Raw genomic sequence first — 15,557 nt, 5'->3', positions numbered from 1 at the left:
TTTCTGAAATTTTATATTGAGGTCATTGTTCTTTCTTTCTTTCTTTTTTTTTTCAAGAGGGTTATTGTTAAATATTATTTGAACACAAATATCTTTTGTTATATATTTTGCAGGTTAATCTTAAAATTATTATAAAAATATACTATAACACTATTCATAGAGGCATACCTTGAGCTTGAGTTAGGGGATATAAGTCTAAAATCTGAATACTAATTTTTTTTTAATATTACTTAATTATCTCTCTTTTTTTTTAATTTTAAGAGAGATAAGTATTATAAGACATAATAATTTATACGTATAATATCAAAGAGTCAGATAATTTAAAAAATTGAGGAAGTAACAGTTGCCCACATTCACATACATATAATTCTGCTTCTGTCTCGATGCATAACTAATTACTTAGGGTGTATTGCATCAAAATTATTGTTAAACACTAAGGGCATGTTTTTTTTGTTATTTTAAGATCGTTTTTAGTTTTTAATTTTTAATTTTAAAATAATAAAAATATATTTATTTTTATATTTTTAATAATATATTTTCGAGAACCAAAAAAAAGTTTATAAATAAAATTTAAAATAATAAAAAGTCGTTTTAATTGTTTTCATCACAAACACGTTCAAAATTTCAAAATGCGAAAAGCGCTACAGACAAAAAGAACCCGTTTTCAACTATCTCAAAATAAATATTCAAAATACAAAATTAAAAATATATTCAAAAGTCAAAATTAAAAATTAAAATACGAAAAAAATAGTCCTAATTTTTTTTCAACTAAGTTTAAACATTTATTAGAGTGAGTCTTACACGTATTTTTATGTGTTTATTTATTGTGGGTGATTTATGTTAAAAATCATTAATTAGAAATTTTGTAGGTTAATCTTAAAATCATCACAGAAATATACGATAATAACAGCTATGGAGACATGCTAGAGACATATTTAATTATTTGGACTTACATATTTTTATGTTTTTATTTGTTGTAAGTCATTTATAATAGAAATCATTTATTGGGGTGAGACTTAACACATACTTTTATGTGTTTATTTGATGTATGTGACTTATTTAAAAATCATTTGCTAGAAATTTTGTGAGTTAATCTTAAAATCATCACAAAAATTTATGATAATACCAACTATAGAGATGTATTAGAAGCACATTTAGTTACTTGGGCTCTACTACATCAAAATTATGATTAAATAACTTGAAGTTTGCTTAAAGGTAATACTTTTTTTGTCTCATCTAAATTTAAACATTTATCCGGGTGAGCCTTACACATTTTTTTATACTTTTATTTGGTGAGCGTTACTTATGTGTTAAGCTTATTAATAATATGAGGATTTTAAACTATTAAGTAATGTAATTTTTAGTTTTTCAATTAAAATTTTAATATATTTAATTATTTAACTATTTTTTTATTATCTTAAATTCTTGGTATTAATTTTTGTTAAAATATAAATTACACACGCATTACAAGTATGTGAAGGGGATGGAGAATAGACAAGTAAGCAAATTGTTGAGACTTAATACGTAAGAGTAAGAGGGTATTTAGATTATTAAGAAATACAATACTTAACTCCTCAACTAAAATTTTGACATATTCATTTATTTAATCATTTGTGTTTGTTGCTTGAAGTTCTTTAATTAATTGAAAGTTAACGATTTAATTAATCGTGACAAATAAAACTAAATCTCTTTAACAAGTTAGATTAATTTATACACATCAGACTAAACCTTTACATATAATTATTTATAAGAACTGCAAAAATAAAAATTATTTCCCCACATTGTTGGTGATTGAGGTGATGGTAATGGTTGCAGTCATTTTAGTATTTGAATATTAGAGAGAAAGGGAGAGATGGAGGGTTGAAAGTGAAAAAATAGGGAAATAAAAGTTATAAACTTCTTGATAGAATTTAAAATTTTAATCATGGCGACGGTAACAAGTAAGGATAATCAATGTTGGCTAGAAATTTGTGAAAACAAGTGAGGCAGAATCTACTGATAGGTTTGGAGGGATGACAATGGTAAATGGAAATGCCTTGGTAGGTAAAGTCACAAATTTGAGAGTTTAATTTTTAATTCACATTGCTTAAAAATGGAAATGTAGTATTTAGGCCGTTCAACTAAAATTTTGACATATTCCCTCGTTTGCAAACCAACCCGTAATCATCAAACCGCCCGAAAAGGCAACAGGGGTATGATCCGTGGGCCGCCACTCCCTCACTCTCGACAACTCGTAGCCTCTTCTGTGATTAGATAAAAGAAAGATAATTACAACGCCGCAGCAAAATTGCCGGCCTCTCTGTGCTCCGTTTGAAATCTCTGGACTACCAAATCTATAGCACAGACCCAATCTTTCTCTGCGTTTCAATCGCCTTCGTTAGATCTACGCCAAAGCTTTCATATACTCCGCTGTACGAAGTCAACTGCTCCTCTCCTCTTCTCGATCGCATCTCCAACCCTAGCTAACACTCTGATCAATTTTGGAAATTTTGACAGTTTACTGCAATTCGAACTACTACTTTTGGTGAAAAATTCGCCGAATTTGTTCAGTATGAAAGCGAGAAAGTCCGCCAAGTCCAATCTTCAGCAGCAGCACCAGAACGGGCACTTGTCTCCGTTCAAGTTCGCGAAGTTGTTGGATCCGGAGGCTTCTTGGGACAAGGTTCGCGGTTTCGATCTTTTAGATTGTTCAATGGAATAGTTTGCTTAATATGTAATATATATATATGTATATATATTTATTTACTTGTTGGATAGTAGTCCCTTGTTTCTCGATTCTTAGGTATTTGGTTCGATCTATTTAGCGGTGAATGTGTTTGGATGCTTCGGCACTTCCTCGTATTCTGAAGCGAATAAAGAAAGCACAGTATTGCAGTCTTCTCGAGTTCAGTTGCTGCTTTTATATGTTTTACATAATAGTAGACGAGTAAAGTCTTCGCCAGTTACATTCTTGAAAATCTCCAACATATAAAGCTAGCAGCCACATTTTTTAATTTTAGTTTTACTTTTATCTTTCATATTTTGACTTATTTACGAAGACCAAACAGTAAGAGGTCAGAATCCAGAGACCGAAGACTAGTGTTTCACTTTATCCTGGTGGAATTTGAAATATTCTGAAAAAAAAAAAAGTAAGAGTTATTCTCAACTGTCTTTATAGCCTTCTAGACTTTTTAGTTAGAGGTCTTCGTAGTAGGAGATGGGAATTTGTAGTGGAGTGATGTGCTGCTGCTTGTTTGCATATTTTAATTTCATACACTAATGATGATGCCAATCAATGCAAGAAAACAGAATTTACAGCAAGGTGAATGTTCTCAATTTTTAAGTTTCAGACAGGCATGATTTCAAATAGTGGTAATTGGTAGATTTTGAGTTTTACCTTGTTCTAAGTGTATAAGTTAGTGATGTAAATGGAGGAAGGAAATGACAGATGAAAAAGTTACTGATTGCTGAATAAATTCATACATAACCATCAGACATGTCCATTGAATTATGTCTTGCTAGAGCTATAAACATGTTCTTATTGCTCAAGATGGGAGGTGAAACTTCAATCCTTTAGTTCAAAGAAATTTAGAATTACCTAGCATGTGATTCTTAGTGCAATATAAGTTGGGAAGTTTTGAGGTCTTGAATGGGCAATTTTCCTTGACTTGAAACGATTTGATAAATATTATTCTTTTATTCATAATCTAATATGTGCACCATTCTTTTGCAGGATCAACTAGGAGATGTATTGCATTGGATTCGACAAGTGGTAGCCCTCATATGTGGGTTGCTTTGGGGAGCCATTCCCTTAGTTGGGGGCATATGGATTATTGTGTAAGTTGATAGTTTTACCCCTCTAGCAATAGTATATAGTGTATAATTCCATTTTTTATTCTACTTGAAAATTTCCTTTATAATGTATTTGACATTTATTAGCAAGTGCATAAAAATAATAGGTTCTGAGATGTAATGATGATATGGTTCCATTGATAAAACCATGACAAAAAATTTCATAATGTCATAATGGCTTTAAAAGATAGAATTGCTTCCTTCTAAGGTTGTTGGGTTTTGACCTTGTCTAAGTTAGGCTTTCATTTCATTGGTAATGCTTATATTCTATTTTGGTAGAACAAGACATCTAGTGTTTTCATAGATGTTTGTACTTCTTTGCCTTTATGGTCTAGAGTACTGACCTTCTGTGCTAGTTATTGGATGATAATGAGCTGAGATGACCTCTATTCATCAGAATCTCATCACTATAAACTTCAACACTTACTACTGCTATGAACTATTTTGGGAATATTATATTCACATATTATGAAAGGGTTTTATGTTAAGGAAGATTAATTTTTGGTGGTTGCCTTTTACAGAAACATGAATCCTATATGTTCAGATGGGACTGTGTAGTCAGATACCTCCCGGCATGGCTGGATATTGCAACCAGTAATGTCAACTGAACTTGTAGAATGGCGTTGAAACCAATTGATGCTTATTGTTAGAGCTTTATATTCGCTGAGATTATTGCCTTAGGTGCTTATTACATTGCTCAAGCAATAAACGGGGAAAAACTGTCTTTAAGTGAAGCTCGAGCTTCTTTAGCTTCTTGTTGTGTCTCTTCTTTTATTGACTCTGCTGTGCACAATACCTGTTGTGCCAAGGTCACCACATGAACTTTCCTTTTTTCCTTTTTCTCTACATTATTTTCCCCAGTTGGAGTCTTTAAGAAAGGAGGTAGAAGAAGATCAAGAAAATCTTGGTGGGAGATTCTTAGACAGGCCAAATTACAAAAAAATTCCTGAACTTTACCTTGCGTAGCAATTATATAACAAACTTTATCTTTTATCAAAGATATACCTGAACTTCCATATATGTAGTGTAGGAATTACATAACACTGTCAAATTAAAACTAACGGAGCAACTTTCCATCCATCCGCAATTTGCCATCATGGAATCCTTCTATCCCAAAATCACCATCTCTTCTCTCTGGTTTTGGGAGAAACCATTACCACCCACCCTTTCCTTTTTGCCCAAAATTACCATCTCCAAGACCTTCCCCAAAGTGACAGCAGCACTGATTCACCCAACACTTCTACTCGATCCAATGCCCATTCTCACAGAAATAGGAAATAGAAATTGACATCCAAAACCAAATCCAAAACGCCATTGTTGGTCTTCATGCCTGCCAAAGAGCTCATCATAGACACATACAGGCTTGCGACATTGGCCAGAGATATCGACATGGACTTGCATCCAAGCCCCTCTCTCCCTCACAACACTGAATCACTCAACACTTCTACTCAATCCTATGCCTGTTCTCACAGAAATAGGAAATAGAAATTGACGTCCCAGACCAAAGCCAAAACGTCGTTGTTGCTCTTCATGCCTGCCAAAGAGCTCATCATAGACATGTACAGGCTCGCAACATTGGCCAGAGACATCGACATGGACTTGCATCTGAACCCATCTGTCTCACACATTATCTTCTCCTGGCCATCTTCTGCTTCTCCATCGTTTCATACCCGTCTTTCTGGTCATTGACGTTGCTTTCATCAGCTTCCTCCTTGTGTGGTTGCTGCCAAACAATGCTGTTCCCCTTCCTCTCCATTCCCTTGCCGCTGCTTCCCTATCTCACCTCTGCTACTTTGTCGGCGTTTCGAGATTGTGGAAACAACCCATCTTTGGATTCTGGAAACAACAGAGTTTGTGGGATGAAATCAGTTTATCTCAATTGGGAGTAGGGTTTATCACAATCAAAGAATTGAACTCAATAGGCATCTGCTTACTGGTACATAGAGTTTAGGGTTGGCAAATCATGGGCGAAAAGTTGCTCTGTCAATTTTAATTCGATGGTGTTATGTAATTGCTACAGTTATGGAAGTTCAGGTATATATTTGATAGCAGTTAAAGTTTGTTATATAACTGATACACAAGGCAAAGTTTAGGATTTTTTTGCTAATTTGGCCTCTTAGATATAATGAGCTATAAGGGCCTTACAAAAGATAAGGCCATAGATAAATTTATGTAGCTGACTCCACATTGTAGGATTAAGACTTGATATGTTGTTTATTTTGCCTAATTTGTGGAAAATTCTGTTTAGGTTTCAAAATTTTCTGTTTTATGTTACTGAGTAGATATAAAAATTTTGTTTTATGGTGCTAAGAAAGTTATGTCTTCTGTATAAGAACAAGAAGTATTTAAATTTGTAATTTTTGAAATGTTTGAATGGAACTGGGGAAATTGTTGGAAGCCTTTTATCTCCATTAACAAGGGGTGGATAGTTATGTTGTTTGGTTTATTGATTTGGTGATAGAAAGGAAAAGATGACCAAGGAACGCGTTATTCTAGTCCCTTCCTGGGGAAGTAGTACAAGGGAAACCATTTTTTGATTTCTGACCTTTGCTGTTTTTTTTTCCCCTTTTAAAATTAAAGAAACAGGATGAGTTTGGAGGGATTTATCTTTTTTTTTTTTTTTACTCCGCTTCATTATTTTTTGGCCCCCAATAGAGTGCTGTAACATTTTGGTAAATTATGCAACTTATGTTGTTTGCTTGTGGTGTGTGCAACTTAGATTATTGAATGGTTAAGTATGGTACAGTTGTATGGTTCAAGTTCATGATATGATTTTATATATGTAAGTAAACATGACCCTGGATGTAACGCAAAAATAGGATAGGATTCTTACACCCGCCTTAAATAATTGAGTTTGGAGATACTTGGAGTTGGTTCAAAAGTGAGGCACCTTTACCTGACTTCTGAAGAAGACATTCTGGTTCAAGTATAGTTTTTAAGCTGGATAGTGTTGTGGCATGATACGGGCAAAGGGGATAGTTGAGGTTGAGGAGGATTTTATCTAGTCTTTCAAGAGACTTTGAAAGATAGCATTTGTTCATTGAGTCAGTGGTATGCATTGATCCATGTTTGCTCTTCTGCTTGCTTGTTTTATATACACATGCACACATATATTTTATTAAATGTGACCTCTATGTTTTCTCATTCCATAAATTTTTGATTTTTTTTATTATGAAAATTGCTTCTTCTCTTATTATTACTATTTTTGAAAGGATGGATAAGGTTCAGGTTTATTGTATCCTCTTACTTTCATGTATTCCATGGGAGGCAACAAAAAATACTTTCTAGAATTTTATATGCCATGAGATCTGCGTAAGCAGCAATGCAGGAAAGTCCTTTCAACTTTTTAATTCTCATAGCCTTAATTGGTACTGCTTCCTTGTTCACTGGAAATTGAATTGGTCGTCCATTAAGTTCTATTAGTCCTCGTGTCCCTAAAATAGCTGTTCTGGAGAGTTCCCCCCAGAGAGGTCTATCTTTAGACTTTTTTTTTTTTTGGCTAAAACTTCTATCTTTATACTTATGATGTGGTGTACTATAATAGGCTAAGCCAACTGGATGATTTGTACTCTCTTTGCTATACTTTTAGCTGGTTGTCAAGTTCTTATTTGTGAGGAAAAAAGTGGCTGATTCTGTAAACTCTTGTCCTCAAAATAATCATGGATTCAACATACAGAAGCTGACAATGAACTTGTAATACCTGGTTTGTGTCTCAGGTTTCTGGTTATTTCCTCTGGGATTATATATGGATATTATGCAATGATATTAAAGGTTGATGAAGAAGAGTTTGGCGGTCATGGAGCTCTCCTTCAGGAGGGTCTCTTTGTTTCTATAATGCTCTTTTTGGTATCTTTTTCTTTCTTTCTTTCTTTCTTTCTTTGCTGTTGTTTGTTCTACAAGTACCTTTCCTGGCTCACTAACGAGCTAACTATTATTCTTTTTCGTTCATCAGCTTGTTTGGACTCTAGTATACAGCTTGGCACACTTCTGATTGGACTCTGGCCGAGGACTACCTATGTGATCGTTGAATTGTCTTAACACTTTTGTTTGTCCGAGCTTTCAACTTTCTGCATTGAAAACTTGGAAGTTCCATGATCTTCATTGTTAAATTTCGGGATTTATATTTCATGATTGTGCAGAACTTAGTTTTGCAATGTATGGGATGGAAATAGTTGCTTTCAGGTCAAGGTAGATCAGCTGTTTCCATGATAATATACATTGTTTGTTCATCAAGCCGTGGAATGTGGCAGATTGTGTCTGTATTCTAACATGTGAAAGTTTTGTTTTCGCTGTCTTCGTTGGCATTTCTGGTGGGCATTGTAAAAGTGACAATGTTCTGCAATAGAACACAGAGAATAATGCAGATCAGGATTTTTCGCTTTTCCCCGCTTAACAGTTTTTAAGTTTCTGTTATCAGTTGACGAAGCATCAAACATATCCCAGAAACTATCTGGGGTCACTTCACAAGCTTGGCTTGTAACTTTCTCCATGGACGACAAAAAAAACAAAAAAACAAAACAAGGGCTTCTATGTAAAACAAATTTGCGTCTGCCGGGAGTCGAACCCGGGTCTATTGCTTGGAAGGCAATTATCCTAACCGTTGGACTACAAACGCTAGACTGCTAGTTCGGCCTACAATTTTTACTAGTTCTATAAATTATTTTAATAATAAAAATAGTCTGTCATTTTGGTCGAAAAATGAAAAATTTACTTTTAGAGTAAACTAAAAATATACAAATCACAGAACAATCACGTTCATGCAAAAAGTAGATATTGAGTCAATATGACAGGTGCAATAGAAGGTGGGCACTTATTGTAAATATAAGCGTTGGCCTTCATTCATTGATTCATGGCATGGGACGGAAACCAGAAGGAACCAGGCAATGGCATCCTATTTCCTCACCCCTTATTCTGCAGACTGCTCCTGCATAATAATAGTAATAATAATGATAATAATAATTTAGCCACATTGCCCCCCCCCCCCCCCCCCCCCCCCAATTTAACGATTCGACCACCTCTCCTCTTCAACAAATCCTTCCTCCTGAAATTCACGTTTCAACCACCCAAATGGCCATTCTCTGCTAAACTCAATCCTGGACGCTCGTTGCTTCCTCGTTTGACGCCCGGCACGGCCTTGCCCCGCTCCGCTGGTCGGCGCCTAGAGGAGGAGGAGGACCACGAGGAGCTCCAGATCAAGATCTATCACCGCCGCAGCAAGGCCTGTTCGTCCGCCACCGGAAATGTACGAGCCGTTCGATAAGCACTTCCCATGGTTGGTGCCCCTCTTCGTGATCGCCAACATTGGCCTCTTCGTCCTCACAATGTACATCAATGACTGCCCCCGCCACTCCTCCAAATGCTTCGCCGCCGATTCTCTCGGCCGCTTCGCCTTCCAGAGCCTCAAGGAAAACCCTCTCCTCGGACCCGCTTCTTCTACGTAAGTCCTTTCAAGTTTCAAGTTGTCACTGCGTCATACTTGTCCAATCTGATCTTCGTTTTCCGGTCTATGGTTTTTGTCTTAGCGTTTGGAAGAAACAAAATAGTTTTGAATTTGGTCCAGTGTTGTCGTTCATGTTTTCAATTATCAGTTGAATTTAGAAGGAATGCTTGTTTGCTGATTATTTATTGTGCAAGCTTTTTATATGAACAGGGATTGTTCGATAAATAATAGTTTAATTTCTTTTTTTCATATCTGATCTTATAGAACTTTTGACAGAGTTTTCACATTGTCTGATTAATTAGACTCCAACTCCAACTTTATAACTGTTTGTTGACGTGAGCATGGTAAATCAAGTATATCTGATTTGCAGCCTACAAAAATTTGGAAAGAAATGGCAATATCAAGGAGTAGGATGTTGGAAAAGGGTGAGATAGGCCTCCTGCAACTTCATGAAACTTTGATCGAAGATTGGTAAAAAAATCACGCATTTGATTAATGCCACGTGTTTGTCTTCACAAAACTGCATGTAGAAGTACACTAGAAAATATGCCCCCCCCCCCCCCCCCCCCACACACACACACATTATCTATGTTGATTGTCGTTTCCCACTAGGTGGGGTCCACTACTTGAATTCGAGCTCTCTAATGATCTCTATGCCATTTCTTCATTAAGACCATTTTATCCGATCTCATCTCTTTTATTGGACTTGAGTGATACAGTGAGCCCCTAAAAGGGTTATGCTTATGCCCCCAACGACTCAATATTTGTGCAGAATTCATGTCGAAAGATCTATTGGTTTTTATGGTAACTATTGGCTAACTAACACAACCTTCGTTTATCCAAACTTGGGGCTCTGTGAATAGGAGAAGCCTTCAGCATTGCCCCAAGTTAGACCCTAGTATTTATTTCTTCGTCAGTCCTCATAATTAAGAGACGACATCCAGTTCAAACAATCTTTACCCAAAGGTTTTAGTGGAGTTACTTGTACCTGACTTATTTTGAAGCTGTTAGCTGGGAAAAAAATTTAGTCGCAGGTCTTGGTAGCTCCCTCTGTAATGCTCCACTTTTTTTTTTGAGCGTTAAATAATTTAAATTTTTTGATAATATATATATATATTTTATATAAATTATTTCTCAATAATTTTATTTTACCTTCTCAGCATACTAAATAAAAATCAATAAGATAAGCCAAATAATCATCATAAATGCAGAAACTTAAAATCAAAACCTGATATGGTATATAATTGAATTCACTTAATTATAGCATAAGAATCTGTATCATCATATCATTGAATACTTAAATACATAAAGACTTAACATCAAGAGATAACAATTAAACACCTCATATACAAACTAATGATGCCTCAAAAATACATCAAACCGTAATGATTATACATGATCATTAATATAGTACAATCTTCTAAGAACATGTCATGAATCCTCACGAAGGAGCATACATCCAAACAACTCGCTAAATCCATTGGCCACGTCATCAATAATTCCCTCGCTATAGCTGCAAATCCTAATTGGAACGTTAAATGTTCTAGGGGCACAACCCATTAAAAGATGAAACTTTTAGTGAAGGTCCAAAATATATATGTATATGGATGTATGATGCAATAACGTGAACAAACATTCGCCCTAGTGTAATTTTCCTAGCCCACAAGCCCGATACGGAATCCTAGGTAGAATCTTGGCACCTCCGACAAGATAATCCTAACGTTATTCCATCAATTGTTCTTGGAAAATTAAACATCAATATGACAATAATATCGTGTCATGCAAATATCACGACTTTCCATGTAATATGACAAAATGAATCACATCTTTCATAAATATTATACATATATAAGTAATCATATATTTCATAAATATCATGCATAATAAACAACCATATCTTTCATAAATATCATGCATAATAAACAATCATATCATACAGGATATGACAACTCATCTTTTGACATTTACTTGATTTTTCTCAAAAAATGCACATCACATCGATATGCGTACCCGACCTCAATTATCGTATCAACTCCCAAAAGTTGCACCAATTACTTTTTCTTAAGCACATAAATCATAAAAAAACATATTTAGTCACTAAATATTTCAATATTCCAATTTCTTTCATTTTCCTTCATTTTCTTCTATTTTCCTTTCTAAAAATCCGAATAAATACATTCAGGACTATTTTCTCGAATCTTTTTCCACAACAATTCATAATATCCAATGAACTTCAAAAGAAAAATACTGAACTTACCCGAATGTTGCGTTTTCATGCTAAACAAGGCTGTTCGGTGCAAAAACTAAGACATCAGGAAGGTAACCCTCAAAACTTTTTGCACAAACCCTCGTAAAATAATTTTCTTGATTTTTTAAATATTTTTGTAGATTTTTCGGACGACCCATGCGCCCGCACGTGCCCACACGCGCTAGGGCGAGCGACGACGCGTGGTGATTAGCGCGTGCCGGCACGCGCCGGTCTTCTTCTCTGGCGACGGTTAGCTGAAAAATTTTGCCGACTCCACCAGCTGGTTCTCCTCCTCCATTCAATCATGATGGCACTATTTGTGGCCTGAAAGGAGCACCCGAAATGCCTCAACCGAAAGCTTAAAGCCTTGGCCATCACTATCGCCTCCCAACTCCAGCGACTTCAATTACCTCCTCAAACCACCTCCAAAATGCATCAAAGTTTTCAGAATTGCTCTTCAAGCTATGGGAAACAAAAGTCCCTTATTTTGAAATTCCAATTCGTTCGATTTCGTGGCCTGATTTCAAGCTTCAAGGCTTCTCATTTTCGGTCTTCATGGATGCCTATTTATAGGCGAATTCGAACCCTTAAACGCTCTTACTCTGCCAACCCAAGGCCTTAAGAGCTTCTACCTCCCTCAGATGGCCTTGGAACGAGCCCTTGCTAACCACAAAAAGTAATTTGCAGGCACTCGATCGAGCGACCACTTTCAGTCGTTTTTTCTTACTTTTTCGGCCAACCCAATGGTTGTTGTCGAATCTTCCTTTACAAAAGATACTCCCCTGACCATCTCTCGTGTAACCCTGTGGCCAAAATTGGCCGTGGATGACCGGCCATATGCTGGTCATTGGCCAAATTTTTGGCTTTTTGCACTTTGGCCCCTTAATTTTTGGCCTTTACCTTTTTGGCCATTTTCATTTAACCCTTGAACTTTTCATAATTGCATTTAAGACCTTTAAGTCCTAAAATATCTATTTGACATCTGAAGATTTCGAAAAACTGCATTTAGGCCTGAATATTCGTTTTGGCTCTAAACCTTTTCGTTTCTTCTTGAAACCACTGAAGGGTTGTTTCTTTTGAAAAACCAAAGCCCTCACAAGCTTTCGTCGACTTCTCAGAAGTCGCCTATAACATGTCGATTTTGTAGTTTGAATGGCAGCTATATTTTAGCTGTACCGAAAATCGTTCCGAATTCCATTTCTTTCGATGCCATAAATCATGTCTCGAAATACTCATCACGACTATATCATTTTCCTTTCGCATCTTGGCTTCGGGGCACTCCTTGCAGTCGATTCTGTCATTCATACAATAATAAATTACCCCCTTATACCCTCAATTTATTTGAAATTTCACTTTTGCCCCAAGAAAATTTACTCTTGAATCTTTTTGAAATTCTCGAGTATTACAGCCTCTATATAAAAAACCTTACTAATTTCATCTGTTTCATTTGTTCAGGCTACAGCGAATGGGGGCTCTAGTGGTGGATAAAGTCATTGAAGACCACCAGATATGGCGCCTGGTCACATGTATGTGGTTACATGCTGGGGTCTTCCATGTTCTTGCCAATATGCTGAGTCTGCTGTTTGTTGGGATTCGGCTAGAGCAGGAGTTTGGATTTGGTATGTATCTTGGCATTTCCTGTTTCACCTTATTATTTGTCTGTGCACTATTACATAATCTCAAGATTCAAATTGTCTTAAACTAAAATTGGTGGGAGACACTTATATGAGCATGTAAGTAAGTTGTAAGGACCTTATTGAAGATAAGTCAATAGACAGAAATGACTGGCAAGCTAGAATTCTCAATCCTACATAGTGGGATAAAGGCTTGGTAAGTTGTTGGTAGTTGTTCTCTGTGCTCTTTTTCATATCTTGTAATGTCTGCAACTAGGCTATCAAAAAGAGCGATTGATGCGATTCTGTTATGAAGATAAACTTTCCAACCAAGGGTTCATAAGATAGATTTGTTCTAAGCTTTTGACTTGACTGTAACAATCTAGGTATTTGTATAAAACTTTTAAAGCGCATTTTCTTCTTAAACAAAGGGAAAGAACTCAACTTATTTCTTGGCATGTCCAAAAAATATAGAGGTTTCAAGTGGAACAACAAATTTTTTTTTTTTTTCTTTCTTCTACGTATGTAGTTTGAACCCTTTTTAATGTTAGTTTGATCCTTGAACAGTGCGAATTGGGTTGCTCTACGTTATATCTGGAATAGGCGGGAGCTTGTTGTCGGCGTTGTTCATCCGGAACACAATTTCTGTGGGTGCATCTGGAGCACTATTTGGTTTACTTGGAGGCATGCTTTCAGAACTTCTTACAAATTGGACGATATATACAAATAAAGTATTTGAAAACTATTCTTTGCTTTCTGTTTTGTGTTTGCCTTAATCAGCAACATCCAAATTTTTATTATGTTTCGTTTTTCCTTTTTCATCAGTTTGCAGCGCTACTGAGTCTCGTTCTCATCATTGCAATTAACTTAGCAGTAGGAATCCTGCCACATGTGGACAACTTTGCACATATAGGAGGATTTATGAGTGGGTTTTTCCTTGGATTTGTGTTCTTGATGCGCCCACAATATGCTTGGGTGAGAGAAAGAAGCTCTCCTCTTAACTACTTTGGGACCGCCCCTAAATCTAAATATAAGGTCTATCAGTATGTATTGCTGGTTCTCTCTCTCATAATTCTTATTTGCGGGTAACTTCTCTTCTCTTCCCTTTCGTTTTGGTGGCAACCTTTTATGATAATCACTTGAAGGTCATCTTTGCTCTTGCTTTCTAAATGCACAGTGCTTGGATATGCTCTTGCTTTAATCAAAATAACCCATATATTTCTAGTTATGGAAATGTGCCTGAATGAATACGTAGGTATTTCCAGATCGTGTCAGGATAAGAGATTTTAGCTGCTTCCTTTTTTTTTTTTTTTTAATTTTCTGGAATCCAAATGTAGTCCATACTGGCAATTCCTTGTGACTATAAGATGTTGTCTATCTGGCTTTACAAATTCAGGGAGTCCTCTTCTGACCAGATGCCATGAACTTTGGCAGATTCGCTATTGGCCTGATTTTACTCCTCCGCGGGATTGATATGAATAAATACTGTTCTTGGTGTCATTATTTAAAATGTGTTGATACCTCTTTATGGAAATGCCAACCAGAGCAACAAGGCTGTGAGGTAAACTCATTCTGCCCATTCACGTTGTTCTTTTATTTTCAGTAATCTCATACTCCTCTGTCAATATTCTTTTCTGAGAATGAGTACCACAAATCTAACAAGAAGGACAACAGCAAGCCTTACAGGAACTTTAATTTGTCAATTATTTTTATCTATATCCTTATCTTTTGGAAAGCCCTTATAATTATGAGTTGGACTGGTGATGAAATTGCTGAATATAAACCTGTTGAATAGGTATGAATATTTTTCCTACCATGATTTTCATTTCGTTTCCGAACTCTTTCCTGTCGCTGCAGACCAGAACTATCGGAAATCAGGTGATGATGAAATGCCTGAGCAATGGGAAGAGCAGTATCTACATGTTGGATGGTCATAACAGCAGCCCAAGTCTGGAGGAGCTGTGCTTCGAGCTTTGCAGTTGACGTGCACGTTGATGCGCAGGAGATGGCCGAAGTCGAAGATAGTTTGAGCCTTCATTCTAAACAATCGAGAGTGCATCTGCTTCACTTTTTACATCTCCATCCATGTACTATAATTCTGTACAAGTATCCTTGTTTCCAGAGTTACATAATATCATCATCTTCCCACTTGGATTGGACTATTGTCGTCGTCGAGATCTGTTTGTTTATCAGTGCTGTCTGCTTTAGAATGGAAGGAATGATGAGAAAATTTTGCTCGGCTTTCTGGTTTATTGGAGAACTTTCTGTTACTTCATCCATGGCAAAACTGAAAAGAAACTATAAGAAGATGGATAGGCAAAAAGAAGGATCTTATTTCAGCTACAAATAGAGGTAAAATAAGTATTCCCTCAGAGGCTCCCTTTATTTCTCCCTGCTAAGGTTCGTTCCATGTCACATGCATAGA

At 36.1% G+C, this 15,557-nt stretch overlaps 2 protein-coding genes and 1 non-coding gene across 4 annotated transcripts; 2 read left to right on the top strand and 1 right to left on the bottom strand.

Moving 5' to 3' along the window:
- Positions 1 to 2,157: 2,157 nt before the first annotated feature.
- LOC127797930 (uncharacterized) lies at positions 2,158 to 8,213 on the top strand. Of its 2 annotated transcripts, XM_052331132.1 has the most exons (5): positions 2,158 to 2,411; positions 2,497 to 2,662; positions 3,713 to 3,816; positions 7,548 to 7,677; positions 7,784 to 8,213. In XM_052331132.1, exons 2-5 carry the CDS (start codon positions 2,552 to 2,554, stop codon positions 7,820 to 7,822), a joined length of 384 nt encoding a protein of 127 aa, XP_052187092.1. In that variant the 5' UTR covers positions 2,158 to 2,411; positions 2,497 to 2,551; the 3' UTR covers positions 7,823 to 8,213. The 2 variants fall into 2 exon arrangements, with proteins under 2 accessions (XP_052187092.1, XP_052187091.1); XM_052331131.1 differs by having other exon boundaries at positions 2,158 to 2,662.
- Positions 8,214 to 8,374: 161 nt separating this feature from the next.
- On the bottom strand, positions 8,375 to 8,446 carry TRNAG-UCC (transfer RNA glycine (anticodon UCC)). Its single transcript has one exon. It is a non-coding gene; the product is annotated as a tRNA-Gly (tRNA).
- A 270-nt stretch (positions 8,447 to 8,716) lies between these two features.
- On the top strand, positions 8,717 to 15,282 carry LOC127797929 (RHOMBOID-like protein 1). Its single transcript, XM_052331130.1, has 6 exons — positions 8,717 to 9,268; positions 12,975 to 13,138; positions 13,700 to 13,863; positions 13,958 to 14,217; positions 14,567 to 14,693; positions 14,990 to 15,282. Exons 1-6 carry the CDS (start codon positions 9,072 to 9,074, stop codon positions 15,113 to 15,115), a joined length of 1,038 nt encoding a protein of 345 aa, XP_052187090.1. The 5' UTR covers positions 8,717 to 9,071; the 3' UTR covers positions 15,116 to 15,282.
- The last annotated feature ends 275 nt before the right edge of the window (positions 15,283 to 15,557 follow it).

This window comes from Diospyros lotus, chromosome 3, assembly GCF_014633365.1.
Source record: "Diospyros lotus cultivar Yz01 chromosome 3, ASM1463336v1, whole genome shotgun sequence".
NCBI classification, from domain to species: Eukaryota; Viridiplantae; Streptophyta; class Magnoliopsida; order Ericales; family Ebenaceae; genus Diospyros; species Diospyros lotus.
The sequence above is the reverse complement of the archived record's forward strand: the minus strand, read 5'-3'. Positions and strand labels throughout refer to the sequence as shown.